At 42.2% G+C, this 27,681-nt stretch overlaps 2 protein-coding genes across 2 annotated transcripts; both read right to left on the minus strand.

The window, feature by feature from the left end:
* Positions 1–6: 6 nt before the first annotated feature.
* LOC121307152 (lens fiber major intrinsic protein-like) lies at positions 7–6,672 on the minus strand. Its single transcript, XM_041239289.1, has 4 exons — positions 6,235–6,672; positions 3,756–3,920; positions 2,755–2,835; positions 7–1,222 (listed from the first exon to the last, which is right to left on the minus strand). The coding sequence occupies exons 1-4, from the start codon at positions 6,592–6,594 to the stop codon at positions 1,037–1,039; spliced, it is 792 nt and encodes a 263-aa protein (XP_041095223.1). The 5' UTR covers positions 6,595–6,672; the 3' UTR covers positions 7–1,036.
* A 4,852-nt stretch (positions 6,673–11,524) lies between these two features.
* LOC121307151 (aquaporin-4) lies at positions 11,525–27,546 on the minus strand. Its single transcript, XM_041239288.1, has 5 exons — positions 27,495–27,546; positions 17,642–18,001; positions 17,262–17,426; positions 15,597–15,677; positions 11,525–14,508 (listed from the first exon to the last, which is right to left on the minus strand). Exons 1-5 carry the CDS (start codon positions 27,507–27,509, stop codon positions 14,293–14,295), a joined length of 837 nt encoding a protein of 278 aa, XP_041095222.1. The 5' UTR covers positions 27,510–27,546; the 3' UTR covers positions 11,525–14,292.
* Between the last annotated feature and the right edge of the window lie 135 nt (positions 27,547–27,681).

Here is a 27,681-nt window from a genome sequence, read left to right on the forward strand (position 1 = left end):
GGCAGAATCTGCGACTTGGGGGTGGTGTAGCCCAATATTTACAGAAAGGGGAGTTTTGGTAACTTCCCTCTCACCCAGCCTCAAAATCCCCTATACCAGCATTTCAACAAACATTGGTGTGGCCTAGTGCTTAGAGTTGAGGCCTTGAGCCAGGAGATAACGTGTGAACCCCTTCCACAAACTGTGACATAACTGAAGGGTCTTGAATACGGAGTTCTGGTGATTCACTTCAAAATCAATCCAAAAAAGGTTGAATATTAAAGTACATTTTTTGGGGGAAGGAGTTCGGGACGTGAGATATACTGTCTTCAGATGAAGACACGGAAGATTGAAATAAACCCACCCCCCTCTCCACCCCTTCTCACAGGACAATTCCCTGACCTGTGAGACACAAACTCGGCTCTCCTCAGCGGGAGAGAAGCCTGAAGCCACAGCACCGCCACTCATTCGGTCCTTCAAACAAAAAAAAAAGAGCATCACGGACCTAGTTCTTCCCAGCCGGATCTACTTTCCAACCACTAGAACTGCTGTTACAGGGTGCACAAGAGCATGAAAGAGAAGAGAAAAAAGATCGCTTTTTTTTTCAGCACAAACTATATCTATTTATATTCATATGAAGGTCTATATTACTGTCGTGGTTTGAAAATCAACATTCCTGATCTATTATAGCAAAAGATCATCCTTTGAGTGTACTGTACAGATATGACATTAGGTTCAATGTCCATGTATTGATGTATTGTCGGCACACGACAGCTCGGAGGAATATTCGATAGCAGGATGCAAAAGGGACAGATTTTCTCTAATTCCACTTATTCCAAGCAGTTGCATATTTTATTGACCTGATTTTATTTGCACTGGTAGCCGTATTTACACGCTTCAGAACGAAGGAAATATGCCAGAAAACCTACATGAACTTGTGAATCACTATTTCAATACTCTACAGTGTTCCGAAGGGGAGGCCGTGCGTGTGTCTTCAGGTTTAGCCTCTCCAGTCTGTCCAGTGTGGAGGGGGGGGAGGGGGCAGGGCAGACCGTGTTTATAGGGCTTGGGTCTTCAGCTCGATGGGGTCCCCTCGGGTGTCCTGCTGCCCCTCACCCTCTGGGGGGCGACTCCCCTTGAGCACGGCCAGTCTCTCTGAAAGACCCCTCATCCGGGGGAACAGCAGGAAGTCATAGATCAGAGCCCCCAGAGCGCCCCCTATGAGCGGGCCCACCCAGTACACCTGCAGGGAGAGAGAGAGAGAGCAAACACCATCTGAGAACAATCGAATGGGACTTTCCTCATGAAGAGAGAACTCAGAGGAATATTCAATAGTATAAGGCAAAAGGGACAGATCTCTTATTCTACTCCAAGCAGTTGCATGTTTTACTGCCATGATTTTATTTAACTTGTGTTTTGTCTGCACTGATAGACGTATTGACGTGATTCATGATGAAGGAAATATGCCAAAGTTATGATGAATGGATTATAGTCCATTTTCATCCCCTTAGGCGATACTAAAATATATATGGAATTTTAATATGTATGCAAAATGTATTTTTTGTTACTTATTCAACCAAAAAGAAATGTTTATCAGTAGGGAAGACTAGTAAATGTAAGATCTTGATATTTTCAATAAAAGTTCAAATGAACACCCTGATGGAAGTTGTATATATTATGCGGCTCTAGCTATAGAGAGGACCTGCACTCCACCGATAAACCAGACCCTGAGATCACAGGGCACGGCTAGACACCCACTCCCTGGGTAGAGAGGACCTACCCCACCAATAAACCAGACACTGAGATCACAGGGCACGGCTAGACACCCACTCCCTGGGTAGAGAGGACCTGTCCCACCAATAAACCAGACCCTGAGATCACAGGGCACAGCTAGACACCCACTCCCTGGGTAGAGAGGACCTGCACTCCACCGATAAACCAGACCCTGAGATCACAGGGTACGGCTAGACACCCACTCCCTGGGTAGAGAGGACCTGCACTCCACCGATAAACCAGACCCTGAGATCACAGGGCATGGCTAGACACCCACTCCCTGGGTAGAGAGGACCTGTCCCACCAATAAACCAGACCCTGAGATCACAGGGCAGGGCTAGACACCCACTCCCTGGGTAGAGAGGACCTGCACTCCACCGATAAACCAGACCCTGAGATCACAGGGCAGGGCTAGGGACATATAGAAAGAGAAGCTCTGAAATATCAGCAGAGGCAAGGCCATGCAAGACATTGTAGGTCAGTAATGAAACTCTAAACTCACCCCTGTATTGCACTGGAAGCCTATACAGAGATTTCTAAGCTGGGATGCTGTCCAGCCTTGGTTTTAGATAAACTACGAGTGACTAGAGGTAGCACAGAATTGTCGCCGAAAGAAAGTAACAGTCAACCTCAGAAACTGGGTCACGTGACTGTGAAGTGAGTGACAAGCGTGCCTTTTCAAATGGAGTTGTGGTTGCAGTCAATCACTATTAGCACATTAATAAAACGAAAAATAGGTTTTAAAATATAGTGCACAGACAGCAAAGTGTTAGGAAACATTCAAAATAGACACCAGACATCATCAAATAATATGATTTCTTATTTTTCTTTTTTTTTAAGTGGTGACTAGTCAGCCTATTCCACTGTTTTTTCCTCAGGTATTCAACTCAAAATGACAGTCCTACTGAGCTCTAGCTGCAAGCTCGTCATAATCCCATTATGCAGGTCAATGGCACTGGCATTTGATGATGCAATTAAGCAGACAGGCTGGATTTTGCTTACCCAGTGGTTGATGAAATTCCTGACAAGCACAGCTGGAGCGAAGGACCTGGCAGGGTTCATTCCAGCCCCAGTGTAGTACATCTGGAAGAGGGAGAGCCCATTCAACAAACACACACACACAGGTAGTGCAGACCGGGATGCAATGCCCATCTATGGATGCCACTCAAGGGCATCAGATTTAGAAAGACACTGATATAAACTAAAACTGAAAAAGTAATTTAAAACCAATAGAAAGTACAATTACAAATGGGTTCATAAGGGTTAGAAAGACAGTTACACACATCGACTGACAGCCTTTTCATCATCATAACCCTGAGGCACGGTCTTTAAAGAACGTCTTTATCCCCACAGCACTTACTGTCTTATTAAAGAACGTCTTTGTCCCCACAGCACTTACTGACTTATTAAGGACACTTTGGGATGGATTTTCTCTCCATGGATTAAATTACTCTGTTTTGTTCAAAAGGAGTAAAAGCACCTGTTACAAAGTTACAAAACTAGAAATGAATGCATCAAGCTAGATATGTTTAGTTCTCACTTTGAGAGTAATTTATACTTTGGAAATAGCTGGAGAATTGCTTATCCAATTGTCATGCTGTATAAGCATTAATTAGGATTATACCAGATTCTCAGCGAATGGGGAGGTCTGTCCGTAAGTCCGTCCATGTTTGCATATAGAGAACCACTTGTTCAATTGTCATGAAACTTTGAAATAACATTATTTAGCATAAGCTATTGAGAATATCTGATTGTGAAAATATAGGGGCACATATGTCTGCCTAAAAATCCATCATATATGTCAGACTGCACTATTGTAATGTGCATTGCCATTTATTATTGCACAATATTCTACTCCTGCTGTTATATACATTTCATCCTAGTGACGGCACTCGTTTTGAATTGACAGTGTGGCAGTGGGGGATGGGTGTTACTGACAGACTTGTTTTATCAACTAGAACCCCTTCACACTCCCAGGAACATCGACCCCCAGTGCCTCTTACCCCCAGCAGATGCCCCAGAGTGACGGAGAAGCCAATGGCCAGCGCAGCAGAGCCCATGCGGCTGTTCCTCCTCTCGTCGGTCACAGCGAAGACGCACACAACAAGCTGCAAGGTCAAGAACACCTCCACTGTGGTGGCCTGGCCGAGACTGACCCCGCCGTGCAGCTGAGAGACAGACAGAGAGACAGCAGATCATTAATGGAGTAGATAGAATATCCTACAGGGGGCTGCATGAGACCCAACCCACGATGGGTCAGAGCTGCACCCAGGACTGGGATCACTCTAACTCTGAGTGAGTGAGAATCTCTTCTGTATAGCTTTTATAATATGTAGTTAATAAACAATCATTCAGTAGTTTAGTTAAACTGGTACAGGTTATTTTAATGTGACGTCATCTCCATCTCATACAAATACATTTGAGGTGGTGGTATCACATCCATATACAGGGTATTCATCAAACTGTTTGGCTGTTCAGGTATAGCAGGTGTGATGCCTGCAGTTCCTCAGTCTTCACAGTCGCTACTGTGCAAATGATGAATCCCCCTGTATTATATGAGTCCAGTAAACAGCTACCTGGCTAACGCCCCAGACTGAAAGACCTGAATCTGTGCAGCCGAGAACAACGAAGGGTTAATGAAGGCTTGATTGAAGTCTATACAAACTTAAAAGAAGTTGAATTCAACACAGAAACCAGGACCAGAGGACACAGCTGGAAATTGGGGGAGACAGACTTGAGACAGAGGGAAGGAGACACTTCTTCACAAAGAGTGGTGAGGGGATGGAATGGGTTACCTAGTCATGTTGTTGAAGGAGACTCTTCTTCACACAGAGAGTGGTGAGGGGATGGAATGGGTTACCTAGTCATGTTGTTGAAGGAGACTCTTCTTCACACAGAGAGTGGTGAGGGGATGGAATGGGTTACCTAGTCATGTTGTTGAAGGAGACTCTTCTTCACACAGAGTGGTGAGGGGATGGAATGGGTTACCTAGTCATGTTTTCTGACTTGCTTCTTGGGATGATATCCCCCTAGTGTCTGACAGTTAATATTACTGACATCAGCATTCATCTCTGAACCGTATGGCTTGCAGTGTGTATCCAGCCTTGCCTTTCCATTCAAAACAATGGGTTGAGATGCCAATTCATTACATTCTACCACAAAGTTCAGCCTCCCCCTCGAAATCAGAAGTGCTATATTGTGAAGCCCAGGGAGCCCTACGTGGCTCAAGAGCCCTTCATTGGACAGCTCTGGTCAAACAGTGGTGCATTACCATATTACATGCATAACAGATACAGGTGGGATGAGGTCCACAGAAAATCAGGCTTGTAAACTGTACCACTGCTTAGATAATTAAGATCTAGCAGGCTTGAGTAAATGTGCACTGTTACATATCCTTTGTGTGTTTTCAACAAAACCTTATTCTTATTTCAGAATAGACTTTCGACAGATGTATAATTGTATATGGCCTTCAGAAAATCTAAGGAACATTTATTTCAGATTAAATCGTTCAAACTAAGAATAAACTTCTACACTTTTGTAAAACAGTTTTAAAAAGGTTTCTTGAACTGAAAACTGGATTTAACTGATCAAAATGTTATTAAAAAAAAAAAAAAAGATTTTTTAGAAACCTCCTCAAAGTTTTGTGAACAAGGCAACTTCAAAACGGTCAATAGAAAGGTCAAACTTTACAAAACAAACTCAAGTAGAGAAACGGTTTGGCTAGAACCTTCAGCGGTGTGCCACGCCCAAGCGCTAAAGTGTGACGGATCTCTGACTGGTCCCATTTAGAGGAATGTGTGTGTGCTGGTTTTGTATCAGACATTAACCTTGCAGAGGCGTGAAAGCCCCTGGCAAGGGAAAAAAAAAGCAAATGTGAAAAGAGAAGCTAGAAAACCAGGAGAGGACCGAGGAGAGTGGGCAATTCTTTCAGTATTTGCTGGTATAGCGGGTTGTTTGGTTCATTCTGAATGATTATTAGTTGTGCTATTGACTGATCCATTTGGAGAGTCTTCACACTTTAACTCAAACTGCATTTGCTTAAGTAGGTCAAAAGTATCGAGTGCTTTGCAGTTATAGATCACTCCTTTTCAACGCTTATTTTTTCATGGGCTCACAATGTACCGTAATGAGCCACTCACCATTTACAGAACTTGACTGGGGTTCCTCATTGGAGCAGCTTGTTAACTATACAGCAGGTTTCAGCACTTTCAGCTTCTGAGTGGTTTCTGAGCAGCTGAGCTGTGATTGGGTAGGGCGGAGATACTGGCATCCACCAATAGGCACGATTGACACCCGTTTCATTTGATGTTTAGCAACTGATCAGAAGCACAGAATACATTGAGAGTGATGGCGCTGAGGAGCAAAGCCCCTGCAACCTGATACATAATGAACAGCCTTCTAAAAGGAGAGCGATTACTTTGTGAACCCCTCAAAAGGCACCAGTGTAAAGGAGCAAGGTAAAGCATTCATTTCAAGACGTACCGTATTGAGAGCCAGGTTCCCGCGCACGTTGTAGGGTGTAACTCCATACAGCACGGCCGCCCCGGCCACAGCGCCCAGCAGCTGCGCAGCGATGTAGAAGAAAGCGCGGAACAGGGACACCTGGGAGCCAATCAGGTAAGCAAAGGTGATGGCAGGGTTGAGGTGGCCACCGCTAATGTGACCCACCGACTGGACCAGAGTGGCAGCTGCCAATCCAAAGCAGAAGGCGACGTGTAGAATGTTCATGGGGCCCGCACCCCAGCGCAGTGCCGCGCCCAAACCAAAAAACACGAAGAACATTGTGGCGAAAAACTCGGCGAAAACCGCCCGCCAAAACGCCATGGAACGGAATTCCCACATCGTGGATGACTAGCTCAGAGATCTGCCTGTGCTACAAACTAGGCAAAATAAATATCAAATGATCTTATATCTATGGAGTGTTATTTCATTTATATTTTCTAGAGGTGTTAGTTTATCTTTTTTTTTTTTTTTTTTTTTTTAAACAGAAACTTGAAATGACAAAGGTTTAGCATCTCCTGTAGACTGTCAGTCCTTCTAACCGGGGGATTTATAGGGGCTCAGGGGTAAATGACAGGGCTAATCCGAGGGGTGGGGCTGGGAGAGGGGTGGATGCAAACAGGATCACCCAAAACTTAACTCTTCCTTCACCACCAGCCTGCTTTGAGGGGGGGGTTAGCTGAAGGCCCTGCAAAAGAAATTGTGATGCGGCTACAAATAACTGCAAGAAACTAGCAGAAGAAATGTTTCAGCTTTCTGCAGTTTGGACACAATTATCTATTTGTATTACCTTGGGACTCTAATTGGGCATTTTGAAATACGATACAAATATAGAAATACTCAGACCTAATAACCTCAATGACTAACGCTTTGAAGTTAAGAAACGTTGAGAAAGACTTCTAGTCGAAACATTTGTCATTGAATATACTCCATTTGTTTTAATATGTCTTAATTCAGCACCATTGAGGGCTTGCATAAATTAAACTGGCTGTAGAGCTGATATTTGATATCTGTTTATATGCTTGTGGATTGTTAAATGTCCTGGCTATTAACATATCTGTTCAAACTCTCTAAACACTTTATCAATCATAAACTGCTATTAGGAAATAATTTGATACTCCAGCAGTGTAAATTAAAAAAAAAAGAAATCTACATTTTTAGTTGTATTATTTTTATTATCACAATGTACAATCAAAACACTCCTGGGTATGCTTCTAGGTGGCAGTCAATGCAGTTCTGTGCACTGAATTCCTCCTTCACTACAACACATGGCAAAACCACCTCTTACTGTCTGTTAGTTTCACAGACCCTGATCAGAGCTAGTTTTGAATACTTACTGTTTGTTAGGTAAGGGATTTTACAAGATCTTAATTTCAGTTTAAATTCCCAGATGTACGAAGCCTTTCTTCCACTGTGAAAGCGGTTCCATCAGGCTTTTATTTAAAACTTGAAAGCAACAGCGTAGATCAGGTGCACAATCCAGCCCTAGAGATCCAGAGCATGCCAGGATTGATAGAGATCATGAAATAATGAACTGACCAAGTGCTTAGAGCTGAGGGACTGGGAGGGAGGGAAGCAGTGTGGCTCTAGTGATTAGAGCTGAGGGACTGGGAGGGAGGGAAACAGTGTAGCTCTAGTGGTTAGAGCTGAGGGACTGGGAGGGAGGGAAGCAGTGTGGCTTTAGTGGTTAGAGCTGAAGTGGGAGGGAGGGAAGCAGTGTGGCTCTAGTGGTTAGAGCTGAGGGACTGGGAGGGAGGGAAGCAGTGTGGCTCTAGTGGTTAGAGCTGAGGGACTGGGAGGGAGGGAAGCAGTGTGGCTCTAGTGGTTAGAGCTGAGGGACTGGGAGGGAGGGAAGCAGTGTGGCTCTAGTGGTTAGAGCTGAGGGACTGGGAGGGAGGGATGCAGTGTGGCACATTGACCAGTAACTGATTGATCCCAGAACTTTGTTACATGAGTTCTTAAAGGATTCCAGTGAATCATCATCAACAATGATGTAACCAAATCCATCCCCACATCACTCTGTGTCCTTCCCTGGGTTGAGTCTTCACTTGATTTCAAAGGTGTCCTCTGGTCCTGGCTTCTGTGTTGGGAACACAATGCAGGATTTATAACAGATTCATAAAGGAATCACAACGCTGTGTAACAATGTGAATGCCCTTGAGAATTACAGGAATCACAGAATGCATTCATAACAGGACATATTTGTGACTGTATTTAAAAAAATCAGAATTTGTGTACCTATTAACACTTTTACTGTAATTATTGAGTCCTATTAAACAACACAATTGTGTAGTGTTCTAGTAAAAATGTAACTACAATGTATTTGACAAAAACGCTCTGCAGTACATCCTGTTCTGTGAGTTTCAGCGTGGTTGTGAAGAATCCGGCCTGTAGTTTTATGGTGTTATGACCCTGCACAGGGCTCAATTCTCAAAGCTATTTATTCATTTTTCTCAAAGGAAAGCACACCCAATACAATTATCAAACCAGAAATAAACAACCAACTCAGATCTTTTATTTAGGGGTGTGTTTAAAGATGTTTATTTGTTGAAAAATTGATTTTTTTTTTTTTTTTCCTTTCAGAAAATAAATGTACTAATGATATTTTAGAGTAAAAAGCTTTGAGAGTCTAGCCTAGTCACAGTGAAATATCATCCCAGATTAATGTGTGAGAATGTAAGTAATCCTAAATCGTTTCTTATTCCTTTTAGAATTAGGATTCTTTTCAGAAATTGCACCAAAGTCAAATATCTTTGAGAATGTATCCCAATGTTATTTTTTCCTTTTGTTACGTTAGGATTTTTTTTTTCATTCAAACACAGGAGTTATTTAAAAAGGCTCTGAGGCGTGCCCTGTACACTGCAGAGAATTCTGCCACCCTGAATAAGTGTGTTTTATATTCAGTATGAATACGCACTCTCCCCATCTCCTTTCAAAGCAGTCCCATCCTTAAATGATTATTTGATCTTCTTATGCATCCCACAAGTCTCCCATCATGCCGATCTCATGTACCGGGATGTATTGCGATCTGCGTGTGGCAAGATGTATCCTATACCTCTAACTGTAGTGGGATTGATAGTGTCAAGGAAGGAGTGGAGAGAGAAATGCACTTATGTACACACTGCCAACTTGAAGAGGACTGGTTTATAGGGTTAATTGACTGGGAATTGCAATGAAATGTAAGATAATCTAACAGATGAAAGTGTTTTTGAATTCCTTTTATCTTTAATAAACCAACCCAGCACCTAAAAAAACATTTTTTTTCCGGCTGCATTTTCCCAACGCCCCCCTCGTGCCATCAGGGTTTACTAGATAATAATTCAAACACATGCAGCTGTTATCCCTCTCTGTTGTCTCTCTGGTGCCTGTTTGTTCTGTGCAGATTTGATTAGCCAGAGGTTTGTATTATTCTGTTTGTTCTGCAGCCCGTTTTAGGAAAACCAAATCCCTCATTGAATCCCCGCGGGATTAACAGAGAAGTTCTTTACTGGAGCGAGCAGCTGATTCAGTCTGTCAGGGATGCGCTGGAACTGAAAAGATTCTGCTGCACACGGGCTTTTGAACATAAAAAGAGTGCTGGCAGCACACACTTCTTTTGTTGTTTGCCTTTATTTTGTTGTGTGCACGCTGGGGCACTGTCTGATTAGGAAGAGTTTCAAAATGTTCAGCAGAGCAACTACAAATATAAAAAATGTATGAACAAGAGGAGTCCCGTACTGGCACATACTGACTTAAACTTGTGCATGGCTTTAATAAGTCATTCATTCTAGTGCAGACTTGAGGTGAATATAAGTTTATTTATAGTAACTGAACCACGACAACAGGGGCCTCCTTGCTGCCCGGGGTCTCATGCAATTGCATGGGCTGCATGTGCCTAAAACCACCACTGGGGGGCGGTGTCATTTCACAAGCTCAGTAACAAAAGGTGCGTGTTCACACATGCTGTGCAGGCCGCGGCTTATTAATGGCACGTGGCTTCGCCTCTTGCTGAAAGCTCCTAGGTATGTGGATAATGGCCCATATTGAGCACCCTGTTGTGTGTTATTGCTTTCATAATAAAACGCCCCAATGAGACTGCTGTGCTTTTTATAAAAGGCTGGTGGGAGTGATAATGTGTCACATGTCTTCTGTTGAAATCTGCTGGGGTTTTTTTTTGCTTGTATTTCATAGTCCAGTTTGGAATGAGCAGCTATGTGTGAGAAACGTTACACAGACTTGGGCCTATCCATTGTGTTGCTGCATTCAACAATAGAAAAGAGCTTGTTTTGAGATATTTTATTTGTTGAATATTCAATAAAGAAAACTTTTTTGGCAGTGATTTCAACGTCATTTTGGATAGTACCATTAAACTTTTAATCAAAGACCCTTTATACTTAGATACTCATGTACAAAACCCACACATTGTAAGCGTACATTAAAACTATATACAGCAGTTCTATTATTACACAATACAATAGGATTTGTCAGAAGTGAGTGCCACATAGGGTCGTGTGCAGATTTATTAGAACACGTCAAGATATGTCATTGATATCCTTTATAAACCCGTCTGAGCCTCAGGGGGTGAGAATTTCAATGTTCGCTCAGTAATCACTGACACAGAAACAATTAGGCACTGCTGTGTGAAAATGTTTGACCGCTTTATGCTTTAATTAGGCATTTTAAACAACTTCCAAAAAGTCTCCTGTATTTACCATTTGTGGCTCTGTGTTCCTTTTCTATTACTATTTCTCATTAATCATCAATTAAATTAGACAATCACTAATGTACCTATTTTGACAATTTTCCAAGATGTTCCATTACTATGGTTTGATGTCATATGCACAACAAATCAACACTACAGAAGCAATGGGGTGCTCTGATACAGAAGCAATGGGGTGTTCTAATACAGAAGCAATGGGGTGCTCTGATACAGAAGCAATGGGGTGCTCTGATACAGAAGCAATGGGGTGATCTGATACAGAAGCAATGGGGTGCTCTAATACAGAAGCAATGGGGTGCTCTGATACAGAAGCAATGGGGTGCTCTGATACAGAAGCAATGGGGTGTTCTGATACAGAAGCAATGGGGTGTTCTAATACAGAAGCAATGGTGTGTTCTGATACAGAAGCAACGGGGTGTTCTGATACAGAAGCAATGGGGTGTTCTAATACAGAAGCAATGGGGTGATCTAATACAGAAGCAATGGTGTGTTCTGATACAGAAGCAATGGGGTGTTCTGATACAGAAGCAATGGGGTGCTCTGATACAGAAGCAATGGGGTGCTCTGATACAGAAGCAATGGGGTGCTCTAATACAGAAGCAATGGGGTGTTCTGATAGAGATGCAATGGGGTGTTCTGATACCTGTGTACACTGTACCACTATAAAGTCATTCTTGCATTCAGTTCTCTGGTACACATACATTTATAGAAAACTAAAGGTTCAAATGACACATTAGAATTAAAAAACTTAAACACTAGCTCATACAATCCACACAAAGCACAAGTAATACTTTTGATATGCCAGTTATGTGGCATTGCCTCAGAACTTTGGCACTTCACCTCTTACAGAATAGAAGGTATTGAGTCATTAACTTTGCATTGGGATAAAAACACATACCATAATAAAACATTGAAATGCATTCTGTGACTATGCATGAGTGCACTGAAGCCTCATTTTAGAGCTGTTTCTTCATTGCTTTCTGAAGGAGGTATTATTATACATTTGAAAGCTAATAAAACAATTTAAAATAGTAGCTTTAGTACATTTCTTGTCTTAGAACGTACAACAGATATTTTGATTTTTTTCAGTTTAATGTGTCCTTGTTTTTCGCCAGTAACCCATTCCTCACCACAGCAAATCCCCACACAGCTCAGGAGAACTGAACCAGTGGGCGTCCTCCGATCCCCGAGCCAATCAGCTCTTCACCCCCAGGAGTTCCACAGCGGAGGTGAGCTACCGCCCCCTGGAGGACAAAGTTCAACCCAGCAGGTGTCTGCTTTGAGGTCACAGGGTATTCAAACAGGATATGCGGTCCATTAGAGGGCTGCAGTGAATTTAGATTAGTGTATAATTTGCTTGGGCCTGAAATGGTCTATTCCTCTGAGTATGCATCCTGTGAGCATTGCCCTGTGAACAATGCATATCTAGTGTGAACCTCCTGGGAGCATTGCCCTGCGGACAATACAGTACAACACCTATCCAGTGTGAACCCGGAACACCAAAGAGGTGTTTAGGGTTTTAGAAGTGTTTAGAGTTCTAGCATTAATAATGTTTTCGTATTGAAAGCTGCATCTTTATTGATTTATTTTACTGGCTCTCATTTTGGAATCTTGCATTCATTCAAATGCAATGTCAGAAGGACTGTGAATGGCACTGCTACAAATGAGGATGCCAAGCAGGTTCAGAGTTTGATCCCAGGGAAGTCTGAATTCCATTATAAATGCAGGTTTAAATATACTTTCATTGTATACTTAAATTGCAAAAATAAAACTTGTAATATTAGTCAATATTGTATTAATTAAATAAAACTAAGCATTTATTTCGTGATCAACTTATTTTAACCGAAGTTTTTTTTTTTCTTTTTTTCTTTTTTTTTTACAGTGTACAGAACTAACAAAAATGAAATCTTACTGTGTAGGATGCTTAATGCACTTTACAATTTCCCACCACCTGGTGGCACTCTCAAAAACTCCCATTCCAAGACAGTTACATGATTAGGCCACCTAGAGGCACTATGGGCTATATACAAATCTCATGAAACAAAAGGCACACTATGTTGCTGGTTGCTGCTGGTCATTCTCTGGTCAGGGGTTGGTCAGTAACTGGTCAGACTATATGCTGGTTACAATCATAGATCACTTAGTTGAGGGGCTAATTCCGCCCAGGCAAATCACATGAGGGGCATTCTCTATCAAATGTCGCAAGGAGAATTTCCGTGCTATATTGTGGATTCCTGTGAAGGGTTTTTACATACACGTCTTTAAACACCGGCTAAATTTTACCTAAATTAAAATAATGTTTTCATCTGTTTTTATCTGTAGAGGATTGTTGTATTTTAACAAAGTTCAAATATATTGAACACAATCTGTTATTAGAGGTCTCTGATCTGTGTTTTACAACATCCTTGATTTCAATGGCTGGGCTCTTGTGTGGCACGTCCAGTAAAAGTGCTCCACATGGAGTGCAGGATAGCCCTATAGCCTAGAGATTGCAGGTTCAAATCCAGCCTTGTCATTGCCAACCATGACTGGGGGTTCCACAATTAACCAAGTGCCACCCAGGTAGGGAGGGCTTAGGTTGGCAGGGGAATCCACAGTTCACCATGCATGTTCCAGCCTCCATTTCCTGAGTGCACATTTATTTTACCCCTCATTTTCTCCCTAATTTAGAATGTCCAATTATGTTCCCTTACCACTGCTGTTCCCCATGCAGCTCAGCAGAACTGAAGATTCAGCGGGCTTCCTCCGATCCCACGACCGAGCCAGCTTCCTTTTTCACCCAGGAACTCGAGAGCGGCTGTCAGCGAGCTGCCAGCCTTTGGAGGACAAAGCCCAGCCCTGCAGAGTCCCCTGGGATCCCTGGGCGCCTGGAGGGTAGAGTCCACTGTAGCTCGACGAGGAGAAACAGTCTCTGCCGGTTTTGCCTCCCGAACCCACGAGAGCACCAGAGCCAATGAGATGCTCCCTCTGGAATCACCAGCGAAGACCAGTGACTCCACACAGCCAGGAACCTGCACTCCCCTGACTGTGTGACTCACCCTGCACACCAAGTGGTCATGCCTTTACTAGGGGAGACCCTGGGAGACTAACATGTGAATCTTAACATAACTAAATTTGCAGACGTATGACTTGATCAGCTGATTAGCAGCACCTAAAGTAATATTGGATTGTCCATGATTCGTACTTATCGGGGTTTGTGAAACCAGCTGGATATCTTATTATTATTCAATGACTGAACAGTTGCTGGTGCTCATCAGTGCTTGGTTGCTAGTAAGTTTAGGTTGTAACGATGGTCAGTCACTGGGTCAGACGTGCTGTTGGTTGCTTTGGTCAGTCCCTGGTCAGTTGTGGTCATTCTTGTTGGTGTGTTTGGCCCGCATGGCGGACTGTGTGACGGTGGACAGTGAGGACCGTGACGCGCTAGCTGTCTCCATGATCTCGATGTCTTTACACGTGAGGCAGGCGATCAGCTTCTGGCGAGAGGCACTGGCTGCAAAGAAGAACTCATAAGAGAGTCCAGCCAGGACTGCACCCAGCATGGGACCGATCCAGTACACCTGAGACAGGGAGAGAGACAGGGAGAGAGTGAGAGAAAACACAGCCAGGACTGCACCCAGCATGGGACCGATCCAGTACACCTGAGACAGGGAGAGAGACAGGGAGAGAGTGAGAGAAAACACAGCCAGGACTGCACCCAGCATGGGACCGATCCAGTACACCTGGGACAGGGAGAGAGACAGGGATGGGATGAGAGAAAACACAGCCAGGACTGCACCCAGCATGGGACCGATCCAGTACACCTGAGACAGGGAGAGAGACAGGGATGGGGTGAGAGAAAACACAGCCATGACTGCACCCAGCATGGGACCGATCCAGTACACCTGAGACAGGGAGAGAGACAGGGATGGGGTGAGAGAAAACACAGCCAGGACTGCACCCAGCATGGGACCGATCCAGTACACCTGAGACAGGGAGAGAGACAGGGATGGGGTGAGAGAAAACACAGCCATGACTGCACCCAGCATGGGACCGATCCAGTACACCTGAGACAGGGAGAGAGACAGGGATGGGGTGAGAGAAAACACAGCCATGACTGCACCCAGCATGGGACCGATCCAGTACACCTGAGACAGGGAGAGAGACAGGAAGAGAGTGAGAGAAAACACAGCCAGGACTGCACCCAGCATGGGACCAATCATCTTTATCTTGCTCTTGTGAATGACGCAGCGCGGCCTGGGCTTCCCCCGTGTAGAACAGGGGTCACGTCGGAGTTGGGAACATGCTAGTTTGAACTTTTGTTATTATTTGAATTTCTATTGTAAGCAACAGTGACTTTAGGTTTGGCTATTATTTAAAAGTTGAAAAAAGTGAAATATTTATATTTTATTGGTCTTAAGAAATGAAAAATTATATTAACAATTCATACAATTAGATTAACAAAATATTTAAATGGTATATTCCAGGAATACCCTGTAAATTTGTTACAGTTATTTTGTTTAAAACGGAAAATATTGCAGGGGAGAGGGACGGCCAGTTTATGCACAGTGTTGTAGTTTGTATGCAGATAAAGTTTGAGTGATTGATTGATTGAGACACTGTTTTGGCCACAGAAAATCCAGTATCCCCAGTGCTTCCCAGTTCTTACCCAGTGATGTTCCCAGATCCCAGTGATTATCGCAGGGCCCAGGGACCGAGCGGGATTCATGCTGCCTCCGGAGAAACGACCCTGAATCATAAGAGAGACGGAAGGAGCTGTGAGCTACACAACACCATGAAAATCAGAGACGAAGAAAGCGTGCCTTACCTTAACAGAGGATAGATCTACAAGATAACTCCAGGCAATGACAGCTAGTACTGAATTGACATAAGTTGACAGGTCTCACTCATTCCTATCATAAGCGGTTGTCGTTAATTTAATTAATCTTGCCTGTCAGGCACTTTCTTTTGCAATATAAGTCTCAAACGTGCAGTTTTGAAAGAAAAGAATGCTATAGAAAACTTATTTTCACTTTACAACAGACATCTGGTACTACACCAGGTTAAAGTCCTTGTCTTGTCTTCTAAGAAGTGTCTTACCGCTTTATTTCCTCTGTCATTTACCCCAGGCCCAAGGGGGAGGGACAGTTCCACCCTCCAGGTGACTCAAGAAGCAGAAGACAGTCTGAAGTCATGGCTTCCAAACAGAGGTTAGTTTCAGATATCATGTTTTACAATGGAAATACATGTTTGCTGTAACATGTTTCTTTCAAAACTGCACACTTGTGACCTGTATAGTGAATTGTTATGCTGGGTATAGCCGATGTACAGAGCCATTTTGTTAGCTGCAATTACCTGAAAAGGAAATGTGTATTTCATTTGTGAATGGTATTTTTTTTCAAGCTATTAATGAAATGTACAAATCACCATTCATTTCAGCTGGGATTTAGTCTGGACCCAATAATCTTGCCAGATTACACAGAATGCCGGTGTGTAGAGGGGCTGGATTAGACAGCTTTTACTGTACTGAGAACTTTGTTAGACACATCAACAAAAGACATTGGGGTCAAGCTTAATTTTAAGGGCTGTTTTTTTATTAACTGTTAACAAACATTGTTAATTTGTTAGGGTTAGGGTTAGGGTTAATAAAAACCTGATTTAATTTGCTAAAGATTACTACAGTAACAATATGAACCGATTTCAAGCATAAAATCAATCCGGTATTGATCATCCATAGAGCTCTGGTGTTTGCAGTTTTAGCTGGCCTATTATGAATTATTAACTAACAGGTTACAGAAAATAAATCATGTACATTAACATGTTTATTAGCTGTTTATTAACAGTTAATAAACAAACCAAAAAAACCAAGGTGGCAGGATCTCGCTTTCTTTATTGAGCTCAGAGAGTAAACAGATGATGCTTGCACAGATCCTGCAGCTTTCTAAAGTACAGTAGACTGCAAGATCCATGCAGGCAGCTGCTTGAACACATCTGTGCAGCCGTAAGGAGTGGTTAGCTGCACAGAACTGCACAGATCTGTATGGATCTAAAACGGCACCAGTGTTCCACCCCTGTAATTGATGATGCTGTAATGATGGACAGATGTCGATCCAGGCCAGAAGGCAGTATAGAGTCTAGATGCTTTCAGGTACAAGCACAGAACACAATTATTTTAGCAGCCATGCTTCAGACCACACACAGCCTAGCTATTACTTCACACAGTCAGGTGCCTGCTAGTCAACCCACGTTACCCTGGATACATCCGAGGCAAGTCTACACAAAGCAGAGCTATTCCGCAGAGTGCAATCAGTAAAGATAAAGTGCAGGGTCTCACCGCTGTGAGCACGCCAGCGCTCACTGACAATCCAATGGCCAGGTTCCCTGGCTCACCCGTCTCCCTCCTCCGGTGATCCTCCACAGAGAAGATGGTGAAGACCAGCTGGAAGGTGACAAGGACTTCCATCCCCATAGCCTGGCCGGCATTGCCCTCTGAGTTCACCTGGAATAGGAGTCATAGAACTGAGATGCGGTTCAATAAAGCTCATATCAATACTAGAAATGAAACATGATTCAATAAAGCTCATATCCATACTAGAAATGAGATGCAATTCAATAAAGCTCTTTCTCTCTCCCTCTCTCTCTTTCATAGCACTCCCAAACGATTGCCTCCACATCTCTGCAGTGTGTTTTATAGCCATCCCCTCTTCCACTCACCTTGTTCACATAGCACTCCGCTGCAGACTTCACAGGCATGGTGAGGTATAGGATTCCAGCCCCCAGCGTGGCTCCCACACACTGGCCCAGGATGTAGCAGATTGTTCGGAGAATGTCCAGTTTGCGGGTGGCGAGGAAGGCCAGGGTGACTGCAGGGTTCATCTGGGCTCCACTGATCTCCCCGAAGCAGTGACCCAGCCCCACCACTGTGAACCCGACCGCCAGAGCAGGCTGGACCAGGGGAACCGAGCAGCCCTGCCCTGGACTGGGCAGCGAGGAGCCCAGAGCTGCCATCACGAAGATCAGAGAGCCGAGGGTCTCAGCCAGGACCGCGCGCCAGAATCGACGGCTCTTCAACTCCTATAGGGAGAACAGCATCAACACCAATGACATTAAATAACTTGAGACAGAGCAAGAGACAGAGAGAGAGTGACACAGAGAGAGAGACAGACAGTAACAGACAGACACAGAGAGAGACAGACAGAGACAGAGACAGACAGAGAGAGAGAGTGTGAGAGTGAGAGAGAGACAGACAGGCAGACAGAGATAGAGAGAGACAGACAGAGACAGACAGACAGAGAGAGAGAGAGAGAGAGAGAGAGAGAGAGAGAGAGAGAGAGAGAGAGGGGCAAAGAGAGAGACTTAGAGAAGGGGTCTTCTCAGCAATCAGACAGGGTAGAGAACCAATTAAAAAGGCAAACAGAATCATCTGTGCTTGTCCAGTTCCTAGTAGCTGATTGAACAAAAAATACGTGTCAAGTCTGGTCTTAAAGGATCCCAGTGATTCAGCCACAATATTGTTAGGTACCCATTCCTTATCTTCACCATGCTCAGTGTGAAGAAGTGTCCTCGGTTTATCTTTATCCAGCTGTGTCCTCTAATTCCTGGTTTCTGTTCACTTAAAGTATAGGTTAGGGTTAACTTTGACAACCTCGTTTAAGATTTTAAAGACTTCAAATCATAACCACCTCCCTCCCTAATTGTTCTCTATTCTCGGTAAATTCACTTTCTTCATCTATCATTGGAGCTCATTGCTTGAAGGCCTGGGATTGGGTTGGTTGGAGAAGCTCTGATGAGAATGCACCGAGAATCAGTTCTGCTCCCCTCGTTACCTTGGAGAGAGGCCAGTGAAAAGCTACTAGACTAATCCCGCACCTTAAAGGAATGAGTTATGGATATTGAGAGAAGTGAAACTCTTGAGCCTAGAAAAAAAAGTATTTTTGGTTGTTACTCGTTTGGTTGTTAGTAGCTTATTGATCCCAGAATCTCATCAAGCAGCTTCTTGAAGGATCCCAGGGTGTCAACTTCAACAACACATTACTGGGGAGTTGGTTCCAGGTTCCCACAATTCTGTGTGTAAAAAAAGTGCATCCTATTTACTGTTCTGAATGCCCCTGTATCTAATCTCCACTTGTGACCAATGGTCCCTGTTTCTTTTTTCATGTTGAAAAAGTCCCTTGGGTCGACATTGTCAGTACCTTTTAGAATTTTGAATGCTTGAATCAGATCGCAGTGTAATCTTTTTTGTTCAAGACTGAACAGATTCAATTCTTTTAGACTGTCTGCATATGACATGCCTTTTAAGCCCAGAATAATTCTGGTCGCTCTTCTTTGCACTCTTTCTAGAGCAGCAATATCTTTTTTATAGCGAGGTGACCAGAACTGCACACAATATTCAAGATGAGGCCTTACTAGTGCATTGTACAGTTTTAACGTTACTTCCCTTGATTTAAATTCAACACTTTTCACTATATATCCAAAAATTTTGTTAGCCTTTTTTATAGCTTCCCCACATTGTCTAGATGAAGAAATTTCTGAGTCAACAAAAACCCCTAGGTCTTTTTTTACAGTTTCCTTCTCCAATTTCACTCTCTCCCATATGATATTTATAATGCACATTTTTATTGCCTGAATGCAGTACCTTACACTCTTCTCTATTAAATGTCATTTGCCATGTGTCTGCCCAGCTCTGAATGCTGTCTAGATCTTTTTGAATGACTTTTGCTGCTGCATCAATGTTTGCCACTCCTATTTTTGTGTCATCTGTAAATTTAACTAGTTTGCTTACTATACCAGAATCTAAGTCATTAATGTAGATTAGGAATAGCAGAGGACCTAATACTGATCCCCGTGGTGCTCCACTGGTTACCTCACTCCATTTTGAGGTTTCTCCTCTAATCAGTACTTCCGTTTTCTACATGTTAACCACTCCCTAATACACCTGCATGCATTTCCTTGAATCCCTACTGCGTTCAGTTTGAGAATTAATCTTTCATGCAGGACTTTGTCAAAAGCTTCCTGGAAATCTAAATAAACCATGTCATGTGCTTTGCAGTTATCCATTGTCAATGTTGCATCAAGCAGGTTAGTTAGACACGATCTTCCTTTCCTAAAACCATGCTGACTGTTTCCCAGGATACTGTTACCATGTAGGTAATTATCCATCGATAGGCTGCATGTCCTTCTCTCATTCGGAAATGTGCTTGTGTTCTTAAATCCAGAGTCTGGGAGACTTTAAACAGTTTGAAGCATCTCTATCAATCTACATAATTGATTTGCATTACAGCTTTTAAGCAGAAAGGACTCTCAAAGGAAGAAATGAGTCATTTGGGGTTTGTTCTTTTCCAAGCTAATGTGAAAACCGCTCAGCAATGCCGTTTGGCGAATGTCTTCTCTATTAACAAAGACTCTTGGCTAAGGGAAGTGGAAATAAGAACCTGCAAATATTAGGCTCTAAACACAACCTTCACATAACAACCTTTCTGAGATCATTAGCTTCACATTTTAAGGGTCAAATTTAAGAAAGCTGAACACAAATCCCACACTGGATAGCAGTCAGTTGGGATTGATTTCATGATCTCATGTATAAAGCTGACGATGGCTCCTGGATATCTTAAACACTCCTCTGTCTCTATCTCTGACCTTGGTTTGCTCTCCGTCCTCAGGACCAATCACTGACTGGCTTTCCAACTACAGTCTGCACAAAGAAAACCAATGTATGACATCAAATCGTACCATATGGAGTTTCTTCAGTGCTCTATTCTCAATATTGGCATGATTAATGTCACCTGCTTTATAAAAATCATACCTGGGGGTACCTATCGGAATTGCAAAGTCAACGGTGACACCAGCATGGGCCACCACTTATCAGCATTCTCTTCGCAAAACCTCTTTTCAACGGATAAGAAAATGTTTGTCTATAATAGAGTTACACACCGTAGCCCTACCTTAAGAGCAGATTCAAGCCTAGTCCTGAGCCAGATGTTGGGCAAACCCCTTGCTGACAATAACTTATTAGCACAGCTGAGTTCACAGTGTTCCAGGTATGAGCACACTCAAACACAACTGCAATAGAAGTGAGAGGAAAGGAAGGAAACGGTGCCAGCAGAAATCTGACCACAATTCTGAAAGTAGGACTGAGGATTCAAGCATAAACTATGTTTAGCTTATCATCTGGATCAACTGCAAATGTATCTGAGAAACTGGGATCTCTTTCAAATGAACATGTATAGGGGTTCTTAAACAGATCTGTAAAATACACTCGCAAGCAGCCGTTTGGTTGCATTAATCATGTGTTCTGATAGTTGACGGTAGGGAGGGGGCACTGGGCTTTGTTGTTTGTTTTGTAGGGACATTTTCTGTAAATAATAATAATCTTTATAGAGCACATTTTCATAATCGACCACCATCACATAGCTCTTTACAAGATATGAGACTAGGGTGTGTGAACTCAGCTGCAGAGTCACTTACAAGAACGTCTCGCCCAAAAGACAGAGCACAAGGAGGTTAAGTGACTTGCTTGGGGTCACACAACGAGTGGCTGAGTTGGGTTTTGAACCGGGTACGTGCTAGTGTGCAAGCCCAGTTCTTTAACTACTGGACCACACAGTCTCCTATAAGGGTCAGGAGATAGATAAGGGTCATGAAGTTCATGCATGTTGGGTGAGACCACCACGGCCTAACCACGAAGCTAGCTGAAACCGGTTGAGATAAGTGAAGAGTAATACAGCTGAGAATGAGCAGGATGCGCGCATAGCAACACCAGTCTTACCCAATTATAAGAGAACAGATTGGCTAGTACAGACCGCCAATCAATTTAGGACACATTCATTGGGTTCGGACAGTCAGGTTGTTTTGTAGGTATAAAAGAAGGAGTGTTCATCATACAAGTGAGCCATTAAGGAAATCAACCCATAAAGAGAAGCTCCTGACCCTGCCTTGAGTGAACGCTCCCTATCAGTCTAACGCTGGTATCCGATAAACTAGTCTGACTAATATTTCTTGTCTAAAGAGATATTTACAATACTTGTCTATTGTCTATAATCGTGCAATGATGGAATGGGTGTTATTAAATTTGATTTATCTATAGAAACTGTCATTGTTTTTATTATTATATATTTATGACTCAAAGGCATTTAATGAGTCACACTCAATCCTACAGTTTGCTGTTGTTGTTTGCCTCATTATAAACAGCTGCTCAGCTCCTCAGCAGCACAGTAGGGTTTCTCTCTGTTGCTGCTAGAGTTACAGAAAGACACCTTGATGTGGGTTGCATGGTATGGAAAAACTACAGACTTACAAACATTTTATCTTAAAACTTAATGCATGGCAAACTTGAGTTCTTTGTGAGAGTCAAGTGTCAGGAATTATTATTATTGTTATTATTATTATTATTATTATTATTATTATTATTATTATTATTATTATTATTATTATTATTATAGCCACAAATGCAATTTGTATTGCTTTTTAATTTTTCTACTATTTGATTATGTTTGTAGTATTAACTGGTTCTGGGTTCTGTTGCTCCATCAGTTTCCCTGGCTGTGAGCGTGCTCTCAGTTCCCCTGGCTGTGAGCGTGCTCTCAGTTCCCCTGGCTGTGAGCGTGCTCTCAGTTCCCCTGGCTGTGAGCGTGCTCTCAGTTCCCCTGGCTGTGAGCGTGCTCTCAGTTCCCCTGGCTGTGAGCGTGCTCTCAGTTCCCCTGGCTGTGAGCGTGCTCTCAGTTCCCCTGGCTGTGAGCGTGCTCTCAGTTCCCCTGGCTGTGAGCGTGCTCTCAGTTCCCCTGGCTGTGAAAATGCTCTCAGTTCCCCTGGCTGTGAGCGTGCTCTCAGTTCCCCTGGCTGTGAGCGTGCTCTCAGTTCCCCTGGCTGTGAGCGTGCTCTCAGTTCCCCTGGCTGTGAACGTGCTCTCAGTTCCCCTGGCTGTGAGCGTGCTCTCAGTTTCCCTGGCTGTGAGCGTGCTCTCTGAATACGTCCAATCTATGGACTCCTCGGGGCGTTGTGTGGCACGAGACCAAGTATGCCAAGGCAAATCACGATATGAATCAATAAAGACAAATCTATTTATTACTTATGGCATGACGCACCTGCATCAACGTATGAAATGAGCAGAATAAGTAAGGCAGGCATCTGTTAATGAACTATAACAATAAACTGACAAACTAGATTAACAAAACACCCCATACATACAGCAGCAGCGACTCCAACAGTAATTATGAAAATGAGAAAGAATTTTAACACTGGTTACTAACACAGCACCCCTACACACGTTAAGAAATGCAGCTGTAGCTCTAGATCACTCTCGCGATGACAAGCCAGTTTTGAAAAGATTGAATAAACTATTTGAATTTCACTATCATATCGGTGCCAAAAGGGTGTTGTTTTAAGCGAAGTTCCTGTCCCTTTAAGCAGATCATTTCCAATGGGAAGATTCAGTTTCACCACAAGGGTGTTCTCTTAGGCGAAGTGTTCTCTTAGGAGGTGTTCCTATAAGCGGAGATGACTGCATTACATTCCCTGTGTAAGACAGAGCTTTAAAGCAGCCCTGGGCCTCAAGGTACGATATGTTTTAATGGTTACACTCTACCTAACACACCTGATGGCCAGGCATGACTCTGAGAGCTTGGAATGTTAAATTACAGGATGTGATGTCTGAAACAGGAAATGACACACACTTACTCTAAACAGCCTTCGTTAAGATCACTTTTATATTTCATAATAATGGGATTTCATAATAAATTTGCTATTTAAAATAATTAGACTTTTTTTTTTGTCAGCCAGAATGTATAATTATTCAAATTCTGTTTGTTAGCAGGTGTTCGGACCTTATTCTTCCATTTTGTGATTTTTAATGATATTCTGTTTAAGGGGTCGTTACCATGATCAGATTCTCCCCCTCGACTTGTGTGCACTTCTTTGAAACACCCTGTTTTAAAACACAAAGGACGTTTCTCTTTGCAGTCTAAACAAAACCGCATAGAAAGCAGATCATTGAAACGAGCAACTGAATAATCCTAAAAACAAAAGAACAGCCGATAAGGAACAACCCGCACCAAAGCATCAACACCACACTGAATACAATCAGCTTTATCTGAACAAACTGCTTCGCGTGCTTTGTATCTAACAGCTGATCAACAAATTAACCAGAGATGGAAAATTCATCATCAAATCAATTACTATATACAGTCGGGTTTTTACTGCATTCTGTATTCAAAATGGCAAAATACTATCGGGGTAACACATGCTGTTTGATCAACAAATAAACGGACTGCATGAATAATGTTAGCGTTAAAGATGCATACGTGAAGTGATTGTGTCATTGTTTAGCAAGTCTCAGTTAACGATGTATGGATTGACGGCCCCCAGCTCTGTGTAGAGCCTCACTAGCTCGCTGCTCAGGAAGCTGCTGTCCTCCTAGTGTGTCAGACTCAACCTCTTCTGTTTCTATTTGCTTTGTGATGAGAAATGGCAGAATCTAATGAAAACAAAACCTTGTGTTTTAATAATCAAGTTCTCAGTGCAGAACACATATAACTATGCACAATAATACACATGGGGGTTTTCAGTCTAGCCATTTGTTCTGCTTCTTGCTTTTGAGTACCATGTCAATGCATTGAATATTGCTGATTAATACATATTCTCCGACAACAAAACTGCACAAGTCTAGGCTTTCACCACAACAATTCATATTTCGATAACGCCTTTCACCACTACAATTCACATTTCTGTACGCCTTTCACTGGAACAATTCCAAAGCGCATCACACACAAATTAATAATGAAACTACTACATTAAAAACAGCCCAATACAGGATTTGATACTACTTAAAAAGGAGATACCAATGTGAAATTTATTGTAGAATTTGAAAAACTACAAGATAAAAAAAAACTAATTTGTAGAACTAAAACAATTAAGAGTCTGAAGTCTAACCAAAAAATGATCAATCTTGATTTAAAAACAGTAAGAGTCCCAGCTTCCCTGACAGAAGATGGCAGAGAATTCCAGAATTTAGGAGCTTAAATTTAGGAGCTCCTGGAATAACCAGCAGCCCCGCATCCTTTGATCTCAGACTGCGGCTAGGAGTATACAGGGTCAATAATTCCTCTAAGTAACTGGATGCTAATCCATTCAGGGCCTTACAAGTTAACACTCTTATTATGTTCAGAATTTAGGTACATCTGTTATGTTTTGGGTCATAATGACCTGATGCAATTTCAAACTAATTTAAACAGTCTTAGATTGATTAGATGTTTTTATAGGCAAGTGTTTTATTCTTTCAGGCTCTTTTCGTCCAGGAGCTGTGATAAAACTTCTTTGACTGCCAGCCTGGGAGCGCCTCATTTTGGAGTGTCTTTATCAGTGAGATGCTGTTCCAATACTGACAGAAAATTAGGCTCTGTCTTGTAGATATATATATATATATATATATATATATATATATATATATATATATATATATATATATATATATATATATATATATATATTTTGTTTATAAATATCTCCAGACAGGTTCAGCCATTTCCAGAAGTAATAATACAAATATAATTAAAATAAAATAACAAATTAAAGAAATTTGTTTTTTTTCCTGCACACAAATCTACATAATGCCAAATTGCACGGGTCACAGTGACCCGAAACATCTTATTTGCACACATGACCGGTTCTAAAAATAATAAACATCTCAAAGGTTCTGTTTTCTGTGTATAAGTTCATGACCCCAACTTAGGAAAAAAGTCATAAAATATTATACAGAAAATGAAAAGAAAAATATCATTTAAGCGAATTGGAAACTAGAGTTAGGTCAAATAGACCCGAAACCTAATAGGGGGGTTAAAAGCAAAATCTTACTGCACAGAGAGCCAGTGCAAAGAGGCCAAAGCAGGGGTAATATGTTCACTTTGTCTGGTTTTAGTCAGAATTCAGTATTCTGAAGGAGCTGTACGCGAGACAGCACACCTTTTGCGATACCAGAGAGAAGAGCATTACAGTAATGAAGTCTAGGTGAAACAAAGGCATGCATTCGTTTTAGATACAGAAATAATAGCTCTAAGTTTAGCTGCATTTCTCAAATGATAAAAGGATACTTCAGTGACTTTGCCAATATGATTCTCGGGTGATAGATCAGGGTCAAAGATGACGCCCAAATTTCTCATTTCTAGTTTTAGTTTTGATGAGAGACTGCTACAGTCTGACTCAAGTAACTTTAATTGGTTCTGAGAGCCCACTAGCATGGCTTATAAGAATTCAACATTAATATCTTTGATTAAGAATTGGTTCACAAAATACCAGCTATTCTAAGATGGAAGTGAAGAAAATGTTGACTTGGATATGTAGTGAAGAGATGGAACACATCTGTTACATGCATATCTGGAAACGACTTCTTCAATTGTGATGAAGCGTGGCATTCATGTTATTGTCTCTCGCTCATCTGTACGACACACTTACATTTTTAGAAGTACCATATTCCTTCCAATTTAAGAGGCACTTTTAAAATAAATTATTTGTCCTCAAAAATGTTCTGCGTACACAAACAGGAATGTGACTGACTGCCTGAGATTTTTTTTTTTTTTTTAAACGCAGCTTTGTTTAATGTTTTATTTTTTCCTCAAGCTGAGGGTGAGAAATTTGGACTGCATCCTAAAATCGTGGGCGTCTTAAATTCGATGGAAGACGGAATGATAAGAACACAATAAGCTATTCCATCTACATACCATGAAGCAGCCACTTGAATACACCATGGTACAAACACCTCAATTCATTACAAACGACATCTATGTACCACTTATCCAGTTTTCATCAGACTATTCAATGCTATTTCTTGTTCTGCACTGCTCTGTCCATCATGTTGATGTGCATCATGGGCATCACCTCTTTCATCTGACAGCTCTGGTTTTGAATTGACAGCCAGGGGGAGGAATGTTACTGACACACTTGTTAGACTAATATCCTTGTCATATCAAACATGAACGTATTAACATTTAATAAATGAAAGCTGCTTAGTTCTTCATGTCAGTATAGTCCACAGCACATGTAAAAGGTTACCACAGTATTCTTGTTGTTTTCCCATGCTTAACCCATTGGTTATACAATGCATTTCCCGTAATTCTCCAGGTTAATTAATATGTACTATACAACACGTCTCTGGTCTTCACAGTACTGTATTTGCCTGTGTTAGTGCTATGCTTTTACGATGGGAATACTGAATGAAGACAGTGTAGAACTGTTAGAAATTCACCAGGTAACCTCTTATATTTTGATTATCTAAACTGAAGAGGAATCAAGGGGTGTCCTCTGAAAAATTCCCATAATATCAGCATTAATTCCACAGTTTTCTGGAAAAAAAAAAAAGTGGTGGGAAAACTTGTCCATCCACAAACATTTCGGAACTCAACCGCATTTGATTTTCAAATAAGAAAGTCATCTGAGGAAAAAGAGTTTTTTCAAGGTGCAATTCTAACAGAACACAGCCAACATTCACACAGTGAAGCTTTTCCTCTTGCGGGATATCAGAGCTCCCAGTATTAAGACTCGTGTTTGTGGATACTCAATATATCTGTAAAGAGAAGCTTACCTCCTTGAGTGTCATGCTGCTTCTCTCCCTGTCAAGCAGTGATGATGGTAGTCGTGGCTCTGTGGGCTCTGAGCTCTTGGTTGAAGTGTTCAGTAGGTCTGGGAGGGGGGGGTACAGCCCCCCTGTCGTTCTTAAAGACACAGTGTACATTCACCTGCAGAGCTCAACATGGTCATATTATACAGTT

The sequence above is a fragment of the Polyodon spathula genome, chromosome 53 (assembly GCF_017654505.1).
Source record: "Polyodon spathula isolate WHYD16114869_AA chromosome 53, ASM1765450v1, whole genome shotgun sequence".
Taxonomy (NCBI): domain Eukaryota; kingdom Metazoa; phylum Chordata; class Actinopteri; order Acipenseriformes; family Polyodontidae; genus Polyodon; species Polyodon spathula.

Excerpts from the sequence above, each read along its gene's own strand:
- LOC121307151 (XM_041239288.1), bottom strand. Across the intron at positions 17,427-17,641 it reads CGGAGTGCTATGTGAACAAG|GTGAACTCAGAGGGCAATGC; the intron begins GTGAGTGGAAGA and ends CTCCTATTCCAG. Across the intron at positions 14,509-15,596 it reads GGATCTGGGAACATCACTGG|GTGTACTGGATCGGTCCCAT; the intron begins GTAAGAACTGGG and ends TCCCTGTCTCAG.
- LOC121307152 (XM_041239289.1), bottom strand. The coding sequence starts at position 6,594 with ATGTGGGAATTCCGTTCCATGGCGTTTTGGCGGGCGGTTTTCGCCGAG. Across the intron at positions 2,836-3,755 it reads CTCTGGGGCATCTGCTGGGG|ATGTACTACACTGGGGCTGG; the intron begins GTAAGAGGCACT and ends TCCCTCTTCCAG. Across the intron at positions 1,223-2,754 it reads GGAATTTCATCAACCACTGG|GTGTACTGGGTGGGCCCGCT; the intron begins GTAAGCAAAATC and ends CTCTCCCTGCAG.